A 24,054-nucleotide genomic window follows, 5' to 3' on the forward strand; every position below is an offset into this window, starting at 1 on the left:
GAAGTGGAGATCGGGGACTAGTGTTACCAACTGTTGCTTTTACTGTGGGCAAAATGCTTAATGTCTTTTTCTGCAAAAGAGTGAGGGGTTGGGGGGAAGGGTAGAACAGACATTTGACAGACACCTTTGAGGTTTCTCTATATTTTCTTCAAAACTATGCACTGTGTTTATTGTATAAATCCTGTCAGCAGGTAATCTGGAAATTTACATAATTGACCACAAGGGGGAGAACTCTAATTCTACATTAAGTCACTACAACTGTAAAATAGCCTTAAAGTACTTGCTATTTTCAGTTGGTGTTAAGCTGTCCCATTTCCACTTCCTCATGGAAGTTTGGGGAGTTCTCTGCTACAGATAGGTTTCACTGAATTGAAATGTGGTGTTATGGTGTTAAAGTTATGATAAAGTCACTGAATGTAAAAATCTCTTTGTATTAAGCAATAATTCTCCAGGAAGGAATCCAGATGCTTCTTTAATTAAAATGAAGACAGTATGAATTTTAAAATTCACCCTGGGAGAGTTTTTCCTTCCAAATAACATTATTTCAGTTGTCCTTCAAGAAAACTAGAATCTTTCTGAAAGTCCTCGGTCACATTTGAAACAAGAAGAAAGTCAACCTGTCACTCTGTTGTAAAGTTATAGGTATCAAAACAAATGTATTAGAATGGTGCTGGCCATATAAATGTCATATGTTCCTTGACTATATATGAGTACGTGTTACATGGTCATTGTTACATGGACAGTGAACACTGTATGTTCCGTATTTAAATGCTCATTTTCTTTTCAGTTTAACTTCTGTACCCTGGTTTTATGTAAAGTGTAATTGTAAGGAAACTATAATCCTCATTGGGGTGAAAATTACCTTATGAGACTTTCTAATGTTTAATGAGCTACATTTTTGGATTTGATCAAATTAAATCACATTTGTAAGATATGAGTATAGTATTTCTGCATTTTATCATTATACTGAAACAGACACAGCTAAATGAGTGTTGTCCCCTTTAAAGATGTGATATGGGTGAGCTCTATAGGACTCCCAATAATGCAGCTGTTATTGGAAACTTATTTGTGCTTCCCCTTGGAGGCAGTGTCACACCCTTTTAATATGTTCAGTGTCAGCAGATTTTCCTTTGAGAGGGAGTTCAATATTTAAAAACAAGTTTTTCTATGAATGAAGGTTGAATATTAAGTGAAAGTGGCTCAGTTGTGTCCGACTCTTTGTGACCCCATGGACTATACCCTCCGTGGAATTCTCCAGGCCAGAGTACTGGAGTAGGTAGCCATTTCCTTCTCCAGGGGATCTTCCCACTGCAGGGATTGAACCCAGGTCTCCCATGTTGCAGGCAGATTCTTTACCAGCTGAGCCACAAAGGAAGCCCAAGAATACTGGAGTGGGTAGCCTATCCCTTCTCCAGCGGATCTTCCCGACCCAGGAATCAAACCGGGTTCTCCTGCATTGTAGGCAGATTATTTATCAACTGAACTGTTAGGGAAGCAGGTCACCAAATTGGAAGATATATTATTTGGGGTCCAAAAAACTAGATATCACTAAGATATTTTAACTCCCTTTGATTTATAAACCTTCTTATCTGTCATAAAAGAGTCACACAACGTTTTTAGTAATGATGCCATCACTGAAATGAGTTTAAACTCTCCTAAAGGTAACTACTTTCATATGAATAAATTCATTCTAAAATGTTCACTTAACAAATAAGTAGTTTTATTTATACTCACTTTGTGCTTATTTTCCAGTTTTCACAATTGATACTTCAAAAATCCTTTAAATGTAAAATAATAGTCTACTAAGTAAATCAGTGTTTTCATTTAGAAATTTTCTATAACTTCTTTCAAAAATGACTCAAGTTTTTTATGTTTTTCTTTGACTAGATGAATTAAGTTTCTGTCTGTATGTTTCACACCAGAAAGTATTATAGATCAATAAAAGGTCTATGCTAGGAAGTCTGAAGAAGTAATTCTCACCCCAATGAGGGTTATAATTTCCTTATGATTACACACATCTTACTTCTGCCTCTATACCCAGTGACTAGCACAGTGCTTGGTCCCCTAGTAAATATTTACAAAATATTAGTTGCATACATGAGTGAATAAATACATACGTACATATATAAATAAATAAATATATAAAAATACATATATATACACATATATACATAAATAAAATATACATATAAAATTATTCCTGTTATATATTGTTGTTCCAGACTGCTATTATAAACATCCACTCAAAACTTAGCAGCTGAGTCAACACAAGAATTTCTGCTGTTCACAGATCTTCAGCTTAGACAGGGCCCGGTGGGAACAGTCCATCTCTACGCCGCTCCTCCACACGGTGTCAGCTGCTCTGGCTTGAAATCCAGGGTTGGCTGGGAGCCTAGAGTCTGGAATTACCTGAAGGTTCACTCAGTCACATGTCTAGTGGTGATACTGACTGTTGGCTGGAACCTCAGCTGGGGATGTTATCTAGAAACCTGCTTGGATTGCTCACAGCATATTTTAGGTTCCATTCAAGTGATCAAGGCAGAGTGCAAGGCGATTTTTAAGACCTTGGAGGTCACATTGGGTCACTTCTGTTGTAGTGTTGGTCTAGGCAGTCACAAAGGTCTACCTGATTTCAAGGAGAAGGGACTCAGAACCCACCAGGCGATGAGAAGTGTTTAAGGTCATATTGTAAGAGCATATGGGGTGAGATATATTGCAGTGGTCTTTTTTTTTTTTTTGAGAACATAATGTGCCGTACTTTTATCTACTCAGATAGGTAGTTTTACTTATAAACTACTTCTATTCACTTTAGAAAATATTGTTCCCAAACAAAATTTACCCTGTTACATGGATTCATCTGCTCCAATGAACATTTATGGTTCATTTTCTCTCTCCTGCTTTTGCTTGTATCTGTTCACTTAAATATGCTCATTTGCTCTTCTACATTCAAAGACTAAGACTGAAGCTTACTCGCTTTCTTTTTTTCCTCCCTACCTCTCTTCCTTTATTCTTCTGGTTTTTTCTTTCTTTCTTTTTTTTTTTGTGGCCTGGAAAGCTTTTACTCTAAACTCATTTTGTCAAGTAAATACTTAGTATCTAATAGGTGACTTCTCATAGTTCAGAGTAAAAACACATTGCTGAATATTAGGTGTTTAATATTTACCAAATTGATAAAATGTTTATAAATTATGTATTCTTTCTTAATTGGAAGAGTTTTTTCTCTAAATATAGTTTTTGTAATTAAATTTAAATGAAAGGAACTTCAAGTTCAGCTTAAAGTGAAAAATGCCATCCTTTTTCTAAATCTATTTTACTAAATTAGAAAATAGGAATGATCTTTCCTGAAATTTGATTCTGATATGGAGCAAATTATATTTTCTGCATATGACAAATCTGAGGTGAGTACTGAAATGGCTTTTTTCCCAAAAAGTGACTGAAATAAACAGTAAACTAAAATGTTATAACAGTATTTCCTCTATTCAGTCCAAAGTCTGTTTCATAGGATATTGAAGCAATCTGGGGATAAATATCATTGAAGTAGTAAGACATTTATGTTGTTTAATTGCTTAAACTAGAAAATTTTAAATAGTGCAAAAAAGCATTAACCTTAGTAAAGGAAGGGGGAGACCAACTTGAAGTAAGTTGTATAGGAACTGCATATAATTAACTGCTATCCATGGAGAAGGAAATGGCAATCCACTCCAGCATTCTTGTCTGGAAGATCCCATTGACAAAGGAGCTTGGTGGGCTATAGTCCATTGGGTTGCAAAAGAGTTGGACACAACTTAGCAACTAGAAACAAAGAAAACAAACTTGAACCTAACAAAACCCCTTAACCCTTTGTTGTCTAATTTGTAGTTTGACTTGGGGTTTTGGTTCCAGTTGCCAATACATATTTATTAACTTTCCGACTGTCCCATAATTATACAAAATTCCTGTGCTGTTCATTTGAGCTATATTAAACAAGTATGTTGACCCTTCTCCAGCTAGAATGAAGTTACAATCAATGCTTTAAAAAAATTATTTTGAACTTAGTTAACGGGGACTTGCCCAGTGGCTCAGGGGTAAAGTCTGCCTGCCAACGTAGGAGACAAGGGTTTGATCCCTGGTCCTGGAAGATCCTACATGGCACAGAGCAACTAAGCCTGTCTACCAGAACTACGGAGCCCGCACTCTACAGCCCAGGAACCACAACTGCAGAAACTCCCACGCGCTAGAGCCTGTGCTCTGCAAAAAGAGAGGCCACCACCATGAGAAGCCTGCATATTACAGCCAGAGAGTAGCCCCCACTCAGCACAACTAGAGAAAAGCCCGAGTAGCTATGAAGACCCAACACAGCCAGAAATAATTAATTAATTTGAAAATTAATTGCTATCTAGGAATTAAATGGAAAAATAACCAATTTGTTTATCTTACAAAGACTTTCCAAGGGAGGACTCATCCTCACATATCCCTGTCATGAGTGTCTGTCCTGTGAATGGTGCTCAGTAAATGATTTGCATGAAAGAATTCAGTGCTTTCTGACAGGGCATTTTCTGGTCATTTCAAAAAACTATTGTGTTCTTTAGCTTTATAATTGCCTCAATATTCTTGATTATGTCATCTAGAATATGAGAGTTTGAAACTATTTTGAAAGTTTAGGTTTTGTTTTCTGAGTTCAGGGATCATACATATAGAGATTGCTCCCTCACTTGTGCTGTTACAGTCTTTCCTACATACTGCTACTGAAATAACAATCACATATCATATCATAAACCATATTTAGTTTTACACACATTTGCCTCCAACTTTAGGTTGCAATCAACTGAAGGGCTGTATTTTTCCCTGAAATAGTATAGTCTTAGAACACATTACTATGTGGTAACAGCTTCTCACTGATAGTTGAGAGAATGAATGAGAATCTGAATCTAGTGTTTGTCCTCTTTCATCTCTATTTTTCATTAAAAAATTAAGTTTTTCCATCAAAATGATATAAGCCTTTGAGAAACTTATAACCTTCATAAAACCCATCACCCTTGAAAATAATGTGTTGAATTTAATATTAGACCAGATAAATTTTCAAGTTTAAGTAAACATATTTTTAAAAGATTAATCTATTACCTTTGTGTAGATATCCATGTTGTTTCTTTTTTAAGGAGAGAGCTTTAGGCATATTTTCCTTTTATTTAAGTAGCATACATTCCTTAAGAGATTTGACCACATTGACCACATCATCTCTCTTCATTCTAGAAACGGGAAGGAGCGGGCCATACCACCTCAGAATCCAATGTGACATGTATGGGTTTATTGTACATGTTTATAAAACCTTCTGGGTCCATTAATTCTGCAGAGTTGCACAAGTACTTTATTATTTGTTCTGGGAGGAGTAATTCAGGTGCAGCTTGGTGCAAACTGTCGCCTGGTCCTTTAGGGTTCAATTTCACAGTCTTAAAAAGGTGAAGTGCTAGTTTGTGTGTTTGGATGAGAAATTCTGTCATGACCTCTTGTAGGGACTGTGTCTGTGTCACATCATCTAGATACATGACCGGCGCTTTTACTACTGAAACATGCCACTGCATAAACAGCCTTGTTGGGATATTGTGGGACATGACTATAATCTTCATTCCTTGGATAAAAAATTCCATTTCATCCTTTTTATGGCTCAGGTAATCTAAAAGAATTTGGTAAAAAGTACCACTGGAGGACTCCAGGATATGCAGAATGGACCTAGGATATATGAGCAATAATCCTGTCACTGCTTCTCCTATATGACGTTTCAAAATTGACTGAAACAATTGTTCGTAGTAGTCAGCAATATCTTTTTTTTCTATGTTTGCTGTTATCCTGGCCACTAGGAACATCCTATGAAGAAGGAATTTCTTTAGTTGTAGTCTTTGCTTTTCTTCCTGAAACTGCAAGTAATTGCTACGTGGAACTTGTGGCATTAGAGTTTCCAGTGGCAAATTCTTTTTGTTGGCCTTTCGGGGATGGGCTCCAAAGGACATGATGAGTCTTATTTATTCTGCCAGATGATACCGGTTTTTAGCTTATTACAATAGTTACATTACCAGGTTACTTCTTTGGTGATAAACTCACTTTTGTTTCTTGTGACAAAAAAAAAAAAAAAAAAGCTTAGTTGTTCAAATGCTTCCAAGTGTTATCAATAAATAGTGTCTTTGGAATAAAAGAGACTGTTGAAACAAGAATAATATAGAATTTTGTTTTAAAATTTACAATGAGATAACTAACACATATCCTAGAAAGAAACTTTCCAACAAACTGGGTGGTAGGAAGAAGATAGAGCTTAATCTAGAATAAGTTCACTGTGTCGTTGTTTATATTATTATTATTTTTTAATTTATAGAATTTTTTTCTCCCCATCTTGAGCCATATATACACACACACAAAGATGAATGTATCCACTGATACTAACAGTAGCCTTGGCATTACATTAAAATGTCTTTTCATTTATGTAATGGTAAATACAGATTCTTTTTGGTCAAAATTTTTAAAGGATATCTTTTATGACAATTCCTCAATTTATACATTTAACTGATCAATAAATTTTTAAACATCTGGGGATCTCTTAACTACTAATTGGCTTCTTTAACCTTTACTCAGTACAGTGAAAGTTAGTAGTATTGCTTGGATAATTAGAGTGAACTTTTGAAGTAAGTAGTTTGGGTTCTTTTTTTTTTAAACTTGTATCAATAGACCTCAGAAATGGCTCTTTTTCTTTTGTTGTTGTTGTAGGGGTGAGATAAAAAATTCTGTTACTTTTGACTTAGTCTTCTTACCAATCTTTTTCTCTTCCCTGCACGTCAACTTAACATATCCTTTTTTCTTCAAGTGCCTCTCCCTTTTACTTGTCCTCGAGGTCCCACTGGTCCTCCGTCACTCTTGCAACTGCCAGTATCTTGGGTGCTCTCAGGTGTCCTGGGTTCTATTCTGGTTTCCATGGTGCCCTGGGAAATCAGAATGTCAATGGTATTAAAGGGCCAAAGTACCCTGGCAACTCAGCTAGATGGTGGACCTGGAAATCCCAGACATTTTCTCTTCTTTTTGTCCACAATTTATAGAAGAGGAAACCAAAGCATGGATTAGTTATGTACCTTGCATGCAGTTAGCTGAACTTGATTTCTACATGGAATATCAGATTATAGAGTTTTGTTTTAAAATTTCTTTCTAACCTTTCACTTTAGAACACTCTAGATTCCTTCTGCTATTTTTCTCAGCGTGCACCTTTATGCTCTGGAACCAAATGTTTCTGAAGAAACAATCTCCCAATGTCCTCTTGTCTTTGTAAGACAAGTAGAACAGATTAAATACCGTTAATTGGTTATTACCCTGTCATGTAAGCATCTAGTCAAGAACAAATGTGCTGTGCTTTGTAGTTTCAGTTGTGTCTGACTCTGCAACCCCATGGACTGTAGCCCCCCAGGCTCCTCTGTCCGTGGGGATTCTCCAGGCAAGAATACTGCAGTAGGTTGCCATACCCTCCCTCAGAGATCTTCCCAACCCAGGGATCGAACTCAAGTCTCTTCTTTTAGATGATTCAAGTCTGTTGTGAAAGCAAGTCAGGCTATAAAAAAAAATAATAAAATATAGACTATCCAACTATTGGGATGCTACTCAGGATTTTAGACAGCTTTGAATGCGATTCATGGAGAGTATTCATCTTGTTCATTTGTAGCAAGTATAACGAGAGCTGCCAATTTTTTGCTTGACAATTGGTAAATTCCTTTTGGCAAGTTTGATTTCACTTTTGTGTGGGTGCAAGAAGCAGAATATAGTTTATTTTGAAATGAGTACTGCCAATTAGCTTTTTTTTTTCTAAGCAATCTTTTACCTCCATGTTATTCTTCCTGCCATTGGTCTTTATTTCTTTCATTAGCATGGCTACCATTTCTTCAACATCTTTTTTGGTTCATGACTAAATGTTGGTATATACTTCTTATTTCAGAGGCACAGGTCTCTGAAAATTGTAAGAACCACTCTATTCTGTCTGCTCCCCAACCCAAGCACACATGTTCCTTCTCTGTCAATCAATCACGTATATTAATAATTTTCATCTCTAGCTGAAAATTTAGAGCTTCCCGCATATCTTCTTTCAGAACACACATACCACTGTTATTCCCCTGCTGTCTTTCCTACAGTTGTGTGATGTGCTCAGTCATTCAGTGCCCAACTCTCTGTGCCCCCAGGGCTTGTAGCCCGCCAGGCTCCTCTGTCCAAGAGATTCTCCAGGCAAGAATACTGGAGTTGCCATGTCCTCTCGAGGGGATCTTCTCAACCCAGGGATCCAACCCAGGTCTCCCACATTGCAGGTGGATTCTTTACCATCTGAACCACCAGGGAATCCCCCAAGAACATCTAATTTTGCCAGGAATTTATAGAAGAGGAAACTAAGGTATGGGGTATGCAAGTACCTTGCACACAATTTAAACATGCTCTCAACAGCCTCCCTAATCTGTATACCTGGGGTAAAGAGAAGATGAATAATTCTGTCTTTTCATGATCAGAGGGTCATTTTTTGCTCTTCTATGACATGAAAGTTCCACTGCAAATGGAAGTTAGCATATGGTTTTAATAAAGTAAATTGAAAGGAAAACTATATTATACCTGTGATCCAAAAAATTGATGTACTGCCTTTAATTTCTCACTCATTTTTGGATTTATTTACACCTTTGATGCACCAGATAATATCATTTTCACTGTAAGAATCACAAATGTGGAAAACACCTGGTTGCTAATTTTAGGGGTTTAGAGTCCATTGGGGTGGGAGATGTCTATGAAAAACATAATAAAACCAGACAAATGTTTGTGCTTTAGAACACCAAGGTAGAAAGGTGGCTGGGATATCTTAGAAAGTTTAATAAGAGAGTTCATATTTGGGCATGGCCTTCAGGGAAACAACTGGGGAGTGGCTTTGTGTAAGCTTTTTGAATTCATTACTTTATTTTTTTTAAATGTTAAATGTGAATTTATTTTTTTCCATTTATTTTTATTAGTTGGAGGCTAATTGCTTTACAATATTGTAGAGAACAGCATTGAATTCATTACTTTAGAACATCATGATGAGCTGAACTTGATTTCTACCTGGAATATCAGATCCCACTCTAACCCTTCACTTGTGCTCATGTACTTGGGAAACAGAACACTCTAAATGCCTAACAACTTGGGTAGAACTTTTCACTAAGCATTTTATTATTATTTTTTTAATTGATGTATAGTTAATTTGGGCTTTCCAGGTGGCACTGTGGTAAAGAATCTTCCTGTGAATGCGGGAGACATGGGTTCAGTCCCTGGCTTGGGAAGATCCTCTGGAGTAAGAAATGGCAACCCACTCCAGTATTCTTGCCTGGAAAAGTCTATGGACAAAGTAGCCTGTAAGGCTACAGTCCATTGGGGTTGCAAAGAGCTGAACAAGACTGAGCAAACATCCATGTGGTACATAGTTGATTTATTTTTACAGTAGTTCAGGTATATATAAGTTATTAAGTAGACAAAGCATACTTGATTTAGCAGAGCAAACCAGAGCAAGCTTAGTTACCAAGAGAATATTTAGGTGTTTTAAGATTTACAAAAAAAAGGGAAACTAGTTTAATTCTCGAGTGTTTTTTCTCTTGGCAAAAACATTATGGAACAGTGTTTGGTAATTATTTATCAAGGAGATTCAGGCTAGAAATACTTTGTTATTTAGTATAAGCATTTAACAGATGTCTAGTCTTTGTAGAAAAGTATGCCAGACAGTGTGGAGGTATTCTTGTGAGTCAGATATTGTACCTGCACATGAAAAACTCAATCCTCTTAGTGGAGCTTAAAGTCTACACAATTACATTTAATACAGGGCTGGAGAGAAGAAATACTACAGTAAAGACAAACAATGAACTTGAAAACACAAATGCCAGAACAATTAAATGTTTCTGGAAGAATCAGCAAAGCCAGGCATGCAAAAAGATGTGATTTGTATGTCTGGTGGGTGATGGTAGAGTAGAGATGGGGGTCAGGGAGGGTTTGGAAAAGACTGTAAGCTTGAAGCATAGAGAGCAGAATACATACATTCACTTCATTAAGAAAATGAGAATAGTCTGGCTTGGCTAGAGTAGTTCTCGACCACAGAATCTGCAGGTTTGTTAAATTGTTGATTCCTGGTCTCTAGCCCTAAAAGGTGTGAGTTAGTCTACTTAAAGTGAGGTCCACTTAAAGTGAGGTCTGCTAAAAGTAAAGTGACTTTTGGACAGGTTCTCCCAATAGCTCTGTCTATTTCACTTTAAGGCAGAATGGTCTGGCTTGTGGTGATTTAAACCTTGGCTATTAGAATCATCTTGTGGAGAACTTTTTTTTTTTAAGCTGACTCCTGTTCTTATTTAATTAATGTAGAATGGAATTCTATATATTTGCAAAAGCCTCTCCTGGAGGAGATTTGCTGGCATAGACTTGAGGGTAAGCAGAAGAAGGGAGTGGAAAACAAGAAAGGAAGTTGCATCCAGTGTTTGGAGAACCCGGACACATGCTCAGAGGTAGGAGAGAATCATTGAGCACACATAATCCTAACTGTGTATTAGAAAGTTGCCTGTGAAGTACAGAGGAATTAGAGGTGGGGGATACTGGAGGCTGCCAGAGCACTTTTCAGAATTCTGCAGTTGGCAAATTAGTGCCCTTACTGTCTGCCAGTTGACAACTTTGGTTTAGCTTTTCTGGAAAGCAATTTGATGGTATAGATCACAAGCTTAAAAACTCATACTCTTTGATTAAGTCTTCCAGATACATGTCATAAAGAAATAAAATTGACAAAGATTTTAATGTAAAGATGGTTATTATGGAATTAAAAGAAAACTTTGAAAATTGAATAGATGTATTAATTATGGATTACTATGGTGCCATGAAACCATTTCTGAAGAATATTTTAAATGGAGGGAAAATGGCATTCTCTGAAGTAAATGATATAATATACAAAATTATATGTACTATGTGATCCTAATTTTAGTTTAAAATATAGAAACCAGAGTAGAGAGAAATCTAGCCAAATGTTAAAATTAGTGGAATTTGGTGGTGATGTTTGCATTGTATATTCATAATATACTAAGCTTGTCTACATTATTGTTCTGTTTAGAAAAAGAAATTAACACTAAAAAAAAAAAAAGGCTGTGGTGATGATTCGATGAAAGGTAATGCACGTTTTGTTCTGCTTGTGACTCTGGGATAGGCTCACTTATCAGCCCACTGATGGATAGAATTTGTAAAATGTTGGATCCTAAATCAGGCTCAACAAGGGGTGTTTGGGCCTAATGACTGAGTCAAGATAGGAAGACATAGAGATGAAAGATGGAGTAGTTATCAAGACACAGTGCAGGAGTCCAGAAAAACCTTACTTGAAGTGAAATGTTTGCATAACTAACCTAAGGCATACTACTGAGAGAAAGGTAGGACTTTAAAAATTTTAGTCCAGTTGGACAGTTGGAATCTCAACTAAAGGAGTTGCTGAGATGGAGGAAATATGCATGTCATCACCACGGTTTTCATGACTTAATTGGACTTGAGACGTGAGAGATGCAAGGATACAAAGATGCTCTGTGGGTTTGAATGTCGGTAACTACAAAGTCTATGTTTTGTTTTTGTTTTTTTTTAATAGAGATGGAGGATAAAGAAGAAAACCTAGATTTTGGAAGAAAAATAGTTTGTATGTATTATGTTGAAATGGAGTTGCCATAGAAAGGTGCAGGTATAAATGCAATTAGAGTCTGGAGAAATGGAGAAGTCTGGATTGTGATGCAAATTAGATAGTCTTCTGCATTGAGGGAAGAGTTGAAACCATGGGAACCAAAATGATTGTGAGATAATGAAAGGAAATGAGACAATGTAGGTGGAGAAGAGAACCATGTAAACCTAATTTTAAGAAGCGGGCAAATGGGACTCAGTGAAAGAGGTGGCAGAGCATTACAGGTGCGGAACAAAGGAAACACAGGGCCATGAAGGTCAATATAAGAGAGAGGTATAAAAGTAGATGGTAGAGTAAAATTCTAGAGAGGTCAAAAAACTTGAGGACTGAGGTGACCTACTAATGTTGGCAATTACAGGTTTCCTGGAGCCTTGAAAAAATAGTAAAGTGGCTGAGAGAAACCAGTTTGCAATTGATCAGTTAGTCAATGTGGTCAAAGAGTAGACTACTCTTCAAAACATTTGGCGGTAAAGAATGAAAGTATGTGATAGTAAATTATAGAGGAGAAAGATTATAGGGTAATTATGCTTCAGTGATCCTAGGTTTTTCTCTATTAAAAACTAAAATGCTGTGTTTTACTAAATTGCTGTTGTGTCCAGCCGGTAGAGTGGAGCCTGAGAATGGAATCCATGTGTCGTGTGCTTTGAAAATATTTTAGGATCATCCCTTCTATACAGAGATGTTGGAGACTGCTAATAAAACTAAACTCTGAGCTTTGTTACTTTTCCTCCAAGAGTTATTTTCTGGTTATTTGACGTTTGGAAGAACTCCAAAGATATATGGCTTACTTAAACTTGCTGTGCGCTCTATGTCATGTGACATCAACACAACAAATCACAATTTAGTTTTTCAAAAATCTCTGAGTAATGGATCTTTGAGTAATAAAAATATATAAGTATCTTTCTGTACACAAAGATAATTATGATTCACTTCAGCTTAGTTTCTCAGTCATGTCCAACTCTTTGTGACCCCGTTGACTTCAGCTCGCCAGGCTTCCCTGTCCGTCACCAACTCCCAGAGCCTACTCACTCTCATGTCCATTGCGTCAGTGATGCCATCCGACCATCTCCTCTGCTGTCCCCTTCTCCTCTCGCCTTCAGTCTTTCCCAGCATCAGGGCCTTCCAATGAGTCAGTTCTTCGCATCAGGTGGCCAAAGTATTGGATATAATTATGATTGGAGTAATCTTTATAATTTCAGTACAAATATTTACTCTGGTCTATATATCATATTTACTAGAACACAGCATCAATAAGGTAATGTCTACTTTGGTTCTTGCTTTTGGTTTAACTCTGATCAATGTGCTGTGGGGAATGAACAAAATGAACTCTAAACAAAGTTTAGAGTTGAGAAGGAATTTACAGTTGCTGACATAACAAATTCCTCTTGCTGTTAAGGAAGACATAGGACAAAAAGGCTAATTAGTAATGTGACACTTCAGTTGCTTATCTTATAGGAAGGAACAAGAACACGTGTACATAAATACTGAAAGAGGGAAATGATATTTCTTCCTAGAGTACTTTTGAGGAAATATGTTTCAATGAGTAAAGTGGTGCTAGAGCTATTCAAGAAAGTTATAGGAATCTGAATTTAGTGATGCTTAATAGAGAACCATTACATATTTTTACACAGGGAAATAATATGTGGGTGCCACATTTAATGATATAAATAACTGTATTCAAGATGTTTGGAAAGGCACAATTTCAGAGTCAGAAATGCCTGCTAAAATATTGTTGTATTCCATAAATGTAATGAAGATTTAGGCTACAATGATACTTTTAAAGGGAGCATTTAAAAAGCATTTCTTTTTAAAGGGAGAGTATTATTATTCCAGTCTAAGTAATCATATATTTTTAAGTAACCAGAGAAACAATGTAAATAGTAAAAGAAAGAATAGTGAAATATTTTTAAAAATTGGCTGTCCTAGACATGTAAATGGATTTTTGTTAATTTAGCCAACAAATCTTTATTATTGTGCAACCTTTTCAGCCTATGCTAAATTCAAAGCTCTTTTGCTCATTCTAATTTAGGAAAATAGCATATTTCTTCAGAAACCTACGAACAATAGCATTTTTGGACATTTCAGAGCCTTATAGGATACTAAATATCATTGTTTTAATACATGTGATTATAAATGCCACTTTATTTGTGAAGTGAGTTACAGAAAATGAAAGTTTACTAAGGTGACTACTTTGGAGGACAGATTCCCAGAGTCTTCAGTAATATGACAGTGGGGGCAGTGTAGGCATCTGGTCCTCCATCACCATTTTTCAGTGTTGGCATCTGCTGGAGATGCATAAGAGCCATTTGGTCCATGCCTCACATGTCACTATGCTTCCTTGTCTCTACGACAGAGACCTCTCAGCTATATATATACCACTGTTGACCTCATAGAAAAACCACTTCAGAATGGGTACTTATTCTTGGAGGGGTCCTAGGCAAATCTGTCCTGGACTTGGTGTGTCCTTGTATGCTGAAATATTGATACATAATTATATTGTGCCTTTTTCAGCCTTGAGAGGTTCTGAGACTTAACATTTTGTAAGATATTGGCTGAACTAACTAGAAGGTCTTAACTCCTAACCCAATAGGATCTAGTTAGTAGAAATAATTATGATTTGTGTGTGATTATTTTGTATTCTTGTAAAACTTTTCAATTGGCTATGCCATTTTTGTTCAGTTGTGATATACTCAGAAAAATCCAGCTATCCTTATAAGATACCTAAAAACATAATAACTATAAACACAAAACTCTCAGAATCATATCGCAAATTTTAGGATCAAATATTGAGGCCCTTTGGATCACTTACTCCTTAGAACTGTCAACTCTTTTGGCCAAACAACTTGTTGTTCGTGTTATAATTGCTGTGATTATACTTGTTTACAATGACAATTTTTATTAAATTTTATTTTAGAGTCTGCACTTTTTGGTTTTGACTTGATGAGAAGGGTAACTTTGTTTTCATCATAAACAGAGCTAAAGGTATAAGATTACTTTCATATCTGGCAGTTTTATGGAGTATTTCACAAGGTAGAGAAATAGCCTGCCTAGTCATTGCTTGACAAGTTAAATCTCTATTTATTTCATAAAATATTACACCTAATTACCATGGACACATATTCAATTACCATGGACCCATATCTCATTTGTGTGTGTGTGTGTGTGTGTGTGACTTTTCAGTAAGACAGCACTATGGTAAAAAGAAAACATACTTTTAAGCTTCATCTCTTGACTAAAGGCTCACAGGACTGTGAGGAGTGATATTTAATGAGTTTCCAGATGTGAAGACAAGTAGTGTGATGTGTATTCAGTGATCATCCTTAGTTGCTAGAATTTGCTTTCAGTGATATATTTAAGGATCAGAATAGCCTTAGATTTTTTATAAGGTCATTCTCTAAGATCTGTGTCTCATAAAAGGAGGAAAATTGTTCTAGGTCATGTTCTTATTGTATCAAAAAAAATACTGGCTAGTACATATCCTCTTTGCCTTTAACAAACTGAATTAAAGAAATTAAAAAATGTAATAGCCTTTTGGAATGAAGACAACTTTACACTTATAAGGTATACTTTTAAAAAGTGGATCTTTAGAATAAAAATCTTTTCAGAGAAAACTAGAGTGTACTCATGCTCTGCAAAATTTTAAAATTAAATGATCAGATTGTGATTGCTATTTTCTACTTGACTTATTTGTTTTGAGTGGCATACTTTTACTATCATCCTTTATAGTTAAGCCATTTTTCTACAATGAAATAGAAAGGGAAAAAAAAAAGAAGTTTATGCTATGAAAAGTTAAAAAAGAGATTTGTATTGGTAGGGATGATGGTAAAGTGGAAAAAAAAAAAGTTTCAACCACATCGTACAGGGAGCTAGATTAAATCTTTTTCTTTTTTTTTTTTTTTTAGATTAAATCTTGAATGCTTTGTGTTTTGTGAGTAGGAAAGAGCCATCCTCTGAATACTAGATAACATCTGAGTGGAGAGAGTGTTGCTACAGCAGTATCTGGGAAATACAATCAGGGTGTCTGAAGCCAGCATCTATTTGTCTTAAATTAATCATTTTTCCGAGTAGGCAGGTGATAATCCTGGTGCTGGATGCCAGTGTCTTTTTATTCATGACACAGACAAAATGGGAGCTCTTTTTAGATTGGTGAGAACTATATAAGGATTTCCAGCTGTAACTCTTCTGCAAGATCATGAACTGCTTTTTTTTTTTTTTTTAACTTTCTGACATTCTTTTGGCTTTGAGAATCAGTAAATACTTGTTTCTAGAATAACTTCTTGAGCACAACTAAGTCTATTGTACCATTTTGCCTTCAGGAGATTATAAACAAGGTATTCTAAATATGAGGAGGCAGCATTTTTTTCTCCTTCACTTTTAAATTCTATAGTCAATGGTGCTCCTATAGCTGAAATGAAAATAACTTCACTAAGGTGCTAGGTTCTCCAGGTGTTGGGACTCTGTCAGTGGGAGCTATAGGGTGAGTGGTAGCGTGGTGGCCTTGATGCAGCTGACCTCCTATGCCCATGTGACACCACACTGTGGGCCAAGCAATTGAGCTTGCACTTTAAACTCTCTTTTCCAAAGAAGTAGACTGGAGAAGTGAAGTGATTCTTTAGAAATAAATAATAAATTTTTAAGAAGTAGAACTTACTTCCTAAGCTTTGTCAGTTAGACATTATATTATCAACTTGCCTGGGTTAGAAAATAAGATAGCAAAAAGACAGCAAAATTTCTTTGCCCCTAAACTGACCAGTTTACCAGCAATATAACCATCTTTTCACTCCTGCTTTCTCTACAAAATATATGTGCATACATACGTATTCATCAGAAGAAAGACTTTATGCATTATGACCGCTTGGTGTGAGAGATCTAACTTTTAATCAAATGTTACAGAATATACACAAATGTAGGAATTGTAGTCCTAATGGAAAGAATCTAAAAATAATTCAGAACTGAATGAAGTGGTGACTCACATTGTTGGATTCAATTAAATATCATAGTTAACGGGATGAAAGTTAATCTAACTTAAAAATTTGGGAAGGGTATGAATAAATCTATAATATGGGCTATGTCACTTTCAAGACTTTTGAACTCAACTCTCATTAAATCCCTGTAAAAGACCATGCTTCCCTTGATTGTGGCTCATTTGGTAAAGAATCTGCCTGCAATGCAGGAGACTTGGGTTCAATCCCTGGGTTCGATCCCTGGGTTGGGAAGATCCCCTGGAGAAGGGAAAGGCTACCCACTCTAGTATTCTGGCCTGGAGAATTCCGTGGGCTGTATAGTCCCTGGGGTCGCAAAGAGTTGGATACGACTGAACGACTTTCACTTCACTTCAGTAGACCATGAATAGAGCTCAAGGTGACCCTTAATGGCACTGACCAAAATCCAGTCAGCAGCTTGATTGAAATCTCCAACCAACATACAGCTTCAATTGATTGAGAAGGTAACCTCAAAACTATTTTTAGTGATATACATTCCTTCATAGATAAAGAGTTTTTAACCCTGGAAGATTTATAATTTACAGTAAAAATACTTAAAATAGTTAAATGTTTTAGCAGTAATATTTTTGTGTAAAGAAGAGATCTGTGTGTATGTGGTATTTAAGAATTTCTAGTGTGTAAGAGAGTTTGGCCTACCAAGTAACATCTTAAAATGATTGTCTTAAAATGTGTAATAGAGTAAATGATTTAGATTTTTAGATTGACTCATTTTAAGTTGAAATCTTACCAAGTTACATATAGTATTGGATCATTCAAGATTTTATCTTGAGTGCATGCTCCTGCTCAGTCATGTCCAACTCTTTGTGACTCCATGGACTGTATCCTGCCAGGTTCCTCTGTCCATGGGATTTTCTGGCAAGAATACTGGAGTGGGTTGCCATTTCCTACTCCAGGGTATCTTCCCAACCCAGGGATGGAACTCACGTCTCTTGCATCTCCAGTATTAGCAAGCAGATTCTTTATAGCTGTGCCACCTGGGAATCCTTTAAGATTTTATATATGTATCTATATCTATCCATCTGTTTATCTACCTATCTAACCTATTCAGTTTATCAGACAGACAATTTTTAAAGAGATTGCTTTAAAAATAATTATTTTTAAAAATTGGACGAGTGATTAATCAAAATCTTTTAAGTTACTATTAAAATATTTTACACTAATAATTTGTAAATTGGTCTAAAAACTTGAAGGTGAGTTATGCTTTTAGATTTGCACCTTGAATAGGTCTAACTTTAAGCTTTAAAACCAAAGGAAACCTAGGAATGATCTTTCTGTGCATAAAGTCTTCTCTCAAGGACACAGAAACACTCTTTATTGACAACATTGATTTGTCTTCTCCCTTATCAGATTGTGAAGAGAGAGCAGTCAACACTTTCAGTTAGAGTGAATGCTTCCTGCCCAGGTGTTTTCAGCCTCTCGGCTTCGTTGCTTTCTCTGGCAGCAGAAGGTTGCCATTTTCAATAATGGTGATTAGCCCAGAGTCTCAGAGACCAAGGCTAAGCAGGATGAACCAACTTGAGAAATGGTTCACATGCATTCTGGCACGGCTTCCACTTCTTTATTATTTTATATAACCAGGTTGTATACATTTCTTATAGAAAATGTAGAAAACAAAGAAAAGGAAAATGATATTTACCTGAATATCATAATTTAAGAAATTAACAATTACGCATATTCTGTGATTCTCTTTTTCTAATTGCAGTTGTGTGTAGGTATGTTTAGTTTCATATATAATGAGTTTACACAATAAACATCACTGATCTTATACACACACACACTTTTCACACCATGTTATTATTATATGGCTTTCTACTTTGTTTTCACCACACAGCAATATATTATGAATGCCTTTTAGAGTTAATAAAACATAAATAACTACAAAGTACATAAAATATATATTTTAAAAACCTGTGTAAAAGTATACAAAAGCATACAATGTTGCTGTTGTATATGAATATATACATATACATATATATGTATATGATTTGAATCAATAAAATTTTGGTTAATGGCTATATAGGCCCTTACTAACCAAACCTCGACTCTTGAGCATTTTGTTTACATCTTTGTTAAAATAAGCAAAACTAAATATACATCTTGGAATCATGCCAATGGACAGACTTCATTTTTGTTAATTCATTTCATAATTTCAATAAGATACTTACAGATGTGAAATATCTGGAGAAATTATAATTCTTTAAGGATTTAGAATCATATTATCAAGTTCCCCTCCAAAAATACGAACCAGTTACTACCCAGTTATTACTCTAACGGGCCCTAGTTTCTTTTAGTTAAGAATGATGTTTAGAAATTAATATCTGGGCACTAGGTCTACTAGTTGCTATTGAAGTGAAACTGAGCCCAGGTCATTCTTGGTGAGCAGGGCACACACACACACTTACACTGATATTTTTATGCATATATTGAAAACCATTGTTCACGCTGAAACCTCCAATTCTAATTCATTGCCACAGCATGGTGTTCGAATTTTATTTCTTTCCACATTTATAGCTTTAACAGCAGGACATCGGGTGCCTTCTCTCTGTGTGATTACTTATTCACCACACTTGAACTTCATCCTTCCTTAACAAGCTGCCCTCTACATAGGCAGTTAGCACATCTCCATCCAGTGGCTTTATGACTGAAATATCCATGAAGGGGAAGGAATGAAAGGGAAAGGGTACAAAGAATATATTAGGGCCATTTTTTTTTCTGTTTAAAAACTTTTATTCATGATTCTATTTATAAAAATAAATATTTAGAATAGTTTTAGGCTTAGTGAAAAATTGCAAAGATAATACAGAGAGTTCTGGTTTACCCCACATCCTTCTTACCTGTTGTTAAGATCATACATTGTATATTTGTCACAACTAATGAACTGACATTGATATATTTTAATGAAATAAAGTACATACATGATTAACATTTCTAGTAACATTTTTAAAGGAAAAAATGATTTTATCCCTGTATCTCCAATATTCTATTTTCACTGCAATCCCCACCCCCCTCCGAACTTGATTGTTATTTAAATAGAGAACACTTAAATTCCTGGTGTGGTAGGAATTCCTAGGAGATCATCCTCCTAATTTATAGATTTTCTGGGGTTTTGCTGCAGCAACCTATTGTCTGTAGCTCAGCATGCTTTTTTTTTTTTTTTTTTTTGCTGGACAGATAATCTTATGAGGTAAGGTCTGCAAAGTGCCTGGCACAGTGCCCCAGGTCACTTTATTTATCAGACACCAGACACACAGCATTAGGGGCTACAGGTTTTTCAGTGGTCTGCAAAAAATAGGCTTGAAACCAAGAAAGAAAATACTCTGGAGATTATGATAAAAAGGCAAAATCTAAATGAATACATGTTTTATTAAATGTCTATGAAACATAACATTATTGTCAACTTCATATGCATAAAAATGTCATATTTGAAAATAATCTATAGACTAGATTTTCTACAAAATGATTGCTGAGAAATCAGAGCTTATCCTAATTAAATGAAAGACTTGTAGCCAATAATTTCAAAAGCAAAATGATAATAGTAATTATGTCTTTTTTTCCCAGCTAAAATTATTTTAATGTGGGACAGGAATGAATTTTAATATGCTTGTTAGCTTGTTAGAATATCTATGACAATCATAAAAATGTCCCACCTAGTAAATAGTGAGTCACTAGCGAATGTTATTTTTCTTTCCTGGTTTTTCTCTCTTTGAATGAATAATTTATACCATAGGGAATAATGACTTGATAATGTATAAAATGTATAAATGTATAAAATACATCCACTGGCAAATTTCAATAGATTTGGTGATTTTAATTCATTTTGAAGAATATAGTAAAAATAGGATACAGTGAGAAGAAACCCAGACTTGTAGGCTGAAGCTTTTGCTGACTTACTTGCTCTGCCACTTATTTGCCCTAAATATCAATCTGGTTTCCATTGCATCATCTGAAAATGGGGATAATAATTGTACCTGTGTATCTACATGGAAGTAATGCTTGTGAAATCGCTTAGTGTGAACAGTTAGGTAAGCAATTTACCTGACTTACCTGACTATCAAAATGTTAAATGAAATTACTGATCATAATTCTTACTGTTGACCCCACTATGGTGTTGATTTAGATATATGTTAGAGATGATAAAGTTGCCATAATCAGGGTATTTTAGGCTCTCCCCATAGTTTTAAATGACAGTTTTTACAAAGTACAGAGCTTGTTAAGTAAATAACAGCAGGAAATAGTAGAGTGCTTGACTATATTCTCTCCACTCACCTTTGTAATTCCCTCTGAAAGTGCATCCCCACCTTCTCTGTGTTCTTGATTTATTCTTGGTTCCAGTGAAGGGTGTGATGCCTGAGGCATTTTAGGACCATCACCCAGTGATAACTTTCATCAACTGTATTAGATGATAAGCACTCATCTAGAATACTTTCTCCATACTGATTTGTCCCAGAGACAACAATAGTGCTATGGCTTTAGCCTTTCTCATAGGTTTTAGAAATCTATAAAGATGGAAAAATATCTATTAAATTTTCCTTTATGAGCAATTATATGAAGAACCTGAATTTTTAGGTTGTGAGTCATTATAAAAACCTATAAACTGAAAAAGGACTATTCACCAATAAGTTTAGCAAAATAGTTTTAAAAGACAAAACAAAGATACAGTTCTCTTGTTTGATTGACAGACTGGCATTTATTGAAGATTTTATTCCTCAAAATGGTTGATCCTTATGTCTTGGCAAGCTCAAGAAACTGATCCAAGTTTTGCTCAGGAAGTATAGTTTGTCATGTTAAGCTTTTAAAGGTAACTTTTGAAGATCCTCTAATAATTTTTCATCACTTTTCTGAACTTAGTATCATTTTAAGTTGTAATGAAAGCTCTATCCCAAATGTTGTATGGAAGGACAAGTAGTAACTCCTTTTTGCTATTTCCTTTAATGGTACAGCCATGACCTTTTCTTTTGGTTCCAAGCTAATTTAAGAACTCGAAGGTGGGCATATTGATTCTTAATTGGTGATATCTTTTGTAGGATAGATACTTTATTATGGACTTGCTGTCTAGGCTTATCATAGCTTTTCTTGGGAGAAAAGCTTGCTCTTTGAAAGAAAAGCTATTAAAAACCTAGGCAGTGTTTTTAAAAGCAGAGACATCACTCTACTGGCAAAGGTCTGTATAGTCAAAGCTATGGCTTTCCCCAGTAGTCATGTATGGATGTGAGAGTTGGACCATAAATAATGCTGAATGCTGTAAAGAATTGGGGCTTTTGAACTGTGACATTGGAGAAGACCCTTGAGAGTCTCTTGGACTGCAATGAGATAAAGCCAGTCCATCCGAAAACCTTGACTATTCATTGGAAGGACTCAAGAGCTAGAGAGCCTCTTGATGAAAGGGAAAGAGGACAGTGAAAAAGCTAGTTTAAAATTCAACATTCAAAAAATTAAGATCATGGCATCTAGTCCCATCACTTAGCAGACAGTTGGGGAAAGAGTGACAGATTTTATTTTCTTGGGCTCCAAAATCACTACAGATGGTGACTATAGCCATGAAATTAAAAGACGCTCCTTGGAAGGAAAGCTATGACAAACCTACACAGTGTGTTAAAAAGCAGAGACTTCACTGAGCCAACAAAGGTCCATATAGTTCAAGTTATGGTTTTTCCAGTAGTCATATATGGATGTAAGAATTGGACCATAAAGAAGGCTGAATGCCATAGAATTGAAGCTTTTGAACTGTGGTGCTGGAGAGGACTTTTGAGAGTCCCTTGGACTGCATGGAGATCAAACCAGTCAATCCTAGAGGAAATCAATCCTGAGTATTCATTGCAAGAACTGATGCTGAAGCTGAAACGCCGATACTTTGACCACCTGATGCAAAGAGCCGACTTATTGGAAAAGACCCTAATTCTGGGAAAGATTGAGGGCAGGAGGAGAAGGGGGTGGCAGAGGATGAGATGACTGGACAGCATCACCAACTCCATGGACAAGAGTTTGAGCAAACTCCGGGAGATGGTGAAGGACAGTGTGGCCTGGCATGCTGCAATCCATGGGGTCTCAAAGAGTTGGTCACAACTTAGTGATTGAACAACAACATAGTTTAGTATATAATACATTCTCCACAAACATATTTGAGAAATTGAATGTTTGAAAAAGAAACAAAATACTTGATTTTTTAGTGATATGTGTGTAGTGTTCCATTTTTGGAAAACTAAAAATTAGCACTATTTTGTTAAATACCTTCCCTACAGGCATTCCAGTGGGTGGGTGTGAACCTTTGCAGGACAAGGGGAAAGAGCAGCAGAGTGGAATCCTGCCAGCTCCCTCCTAGAAATCAGAGACATCAATCTGTGAACCTCCCTCATAGGTCTTCCTGCCTCTGTCTGATCTCTTCCATAGAGCCTTAATCTGAATTTTGAGTGGCCTTCAGCCTTTAAATCTAGAGTGGATGTTCACAGTGTTCTGGAGCATGCCTAAGACAGAAGGAATTAGGGAGATAGCCCACACTTGTTCACAGACCCCAGGGTGAGGAGACTCTCCAGCTGCCCTCCACAGGCCTCTTCTTATTGCCACTCTCATAGCCTAGAGTAGAATTAGGACTGAGCAGGCAGAAAGGGTTTGGAAGGAAAGGGGAGATTCAGTGGGGTAAGGGATAATTTTAGTTGTGCATGATAAAATGCATTAACTAACTTAAGGTGTCCTCTAATGCTAGGAATCTGCATAAGACCCCTCAGTATGGAAGAGAAGGGTGGGATAGAGAAGCCTGTATTGTCCTGTGGTGAACATGGTCAGAAAGCATTTGGATTGCTTGGCTTGGCTGGTGCTGTGACAAATAATAGTCTACAAATGCCGCAGTCACATCATGAAGGCTGACCTCCCTTCCCTTCCAAATCTCCATGGGTTTCTCTAAATCACTCACAATCACTTCTAGTGGGAAATTCTGAATTTGGCCTATAAAAAGGTGGTTTAGGGCATGGATTTATAATACACAAAAGTATCTATTGTGTAAATGTCAAGAACCACCTTTGTGATGTGAATTTACAAAGAAACTACAATAAAACCATAATCCCCTGGTCATGATAAACGCCTAGCCAAGTCAAAATGTCCAGGTCCAGGGGGCATAGCTGCGTGCTCATAGTGATCCCAAGACTGCAATTTGTATTTGTTGAAATCTTGCTTCAAAAGAAGAATTATTTTTTAAAAGATGACCACATAAAAAAAAATTTGTGATTTTACCCAATATTCTCAGTTGTTTTCTGTGTTTTCAACAACCACGAATGGTATTCATAACCCCCCGAAGTTTCCAACACAGATTTAGTTTAAATTTTGAAATATGTGTCTTGTATATGAACCTGGGAATGA

The 24,054-nt window shown here is 36.0% G+C and overlaps 2 protein-coding genes across 2 annotated transcripts in view; one reads left to right on the forward strand and one right to left on the reverse strand.

The window, feature by feature from the left end:
- Nucleotides 1-24,054, forward strand: part of ZNF804B (zinc finger protein 804B) — a 518,489-nt gene that overhangs the window by 33,548 nt on the left and 460,887 nt on the right. The gene's annotated exons all lie outside the window — the stretch shown is intronic.
- On the reverse strand, nt 5,226-5,984 carry TEX47 (testis expressed 47). The gene has a single exon (XM_061166375.1). The coding sequence runs from the start codon at nt 5,982-5,984 to the stop codon at nt 5,226-5,228; it is 759 nt and encodes a 252-aa protein (XP_061022358.1).

This window comes from Dama dama, chromosome 18 (genome assembly GCF_033118175.1).
Source record: "Dama dama isolate Ldn47 chromosome 18, ASM3311817v1, whole genome shotgun sequence".
NCBI classification, from domain to species: domain Eukaryota; kingdom Metazoa; phylum Chordata; class Mammalia; order Artiodactyla; family Cervidae; genus Dama; species Dama dama.

What these genes read in the sequence shown, in the direction of transcription:
- TEX47 (XM_061166375.1), bottom strand. Translation starts at nt 5,984, where the DNA reads ATGTCCTTTGGAGCCCATCCCCGAAAGGCCAACAAAAAGAATTTGCCA.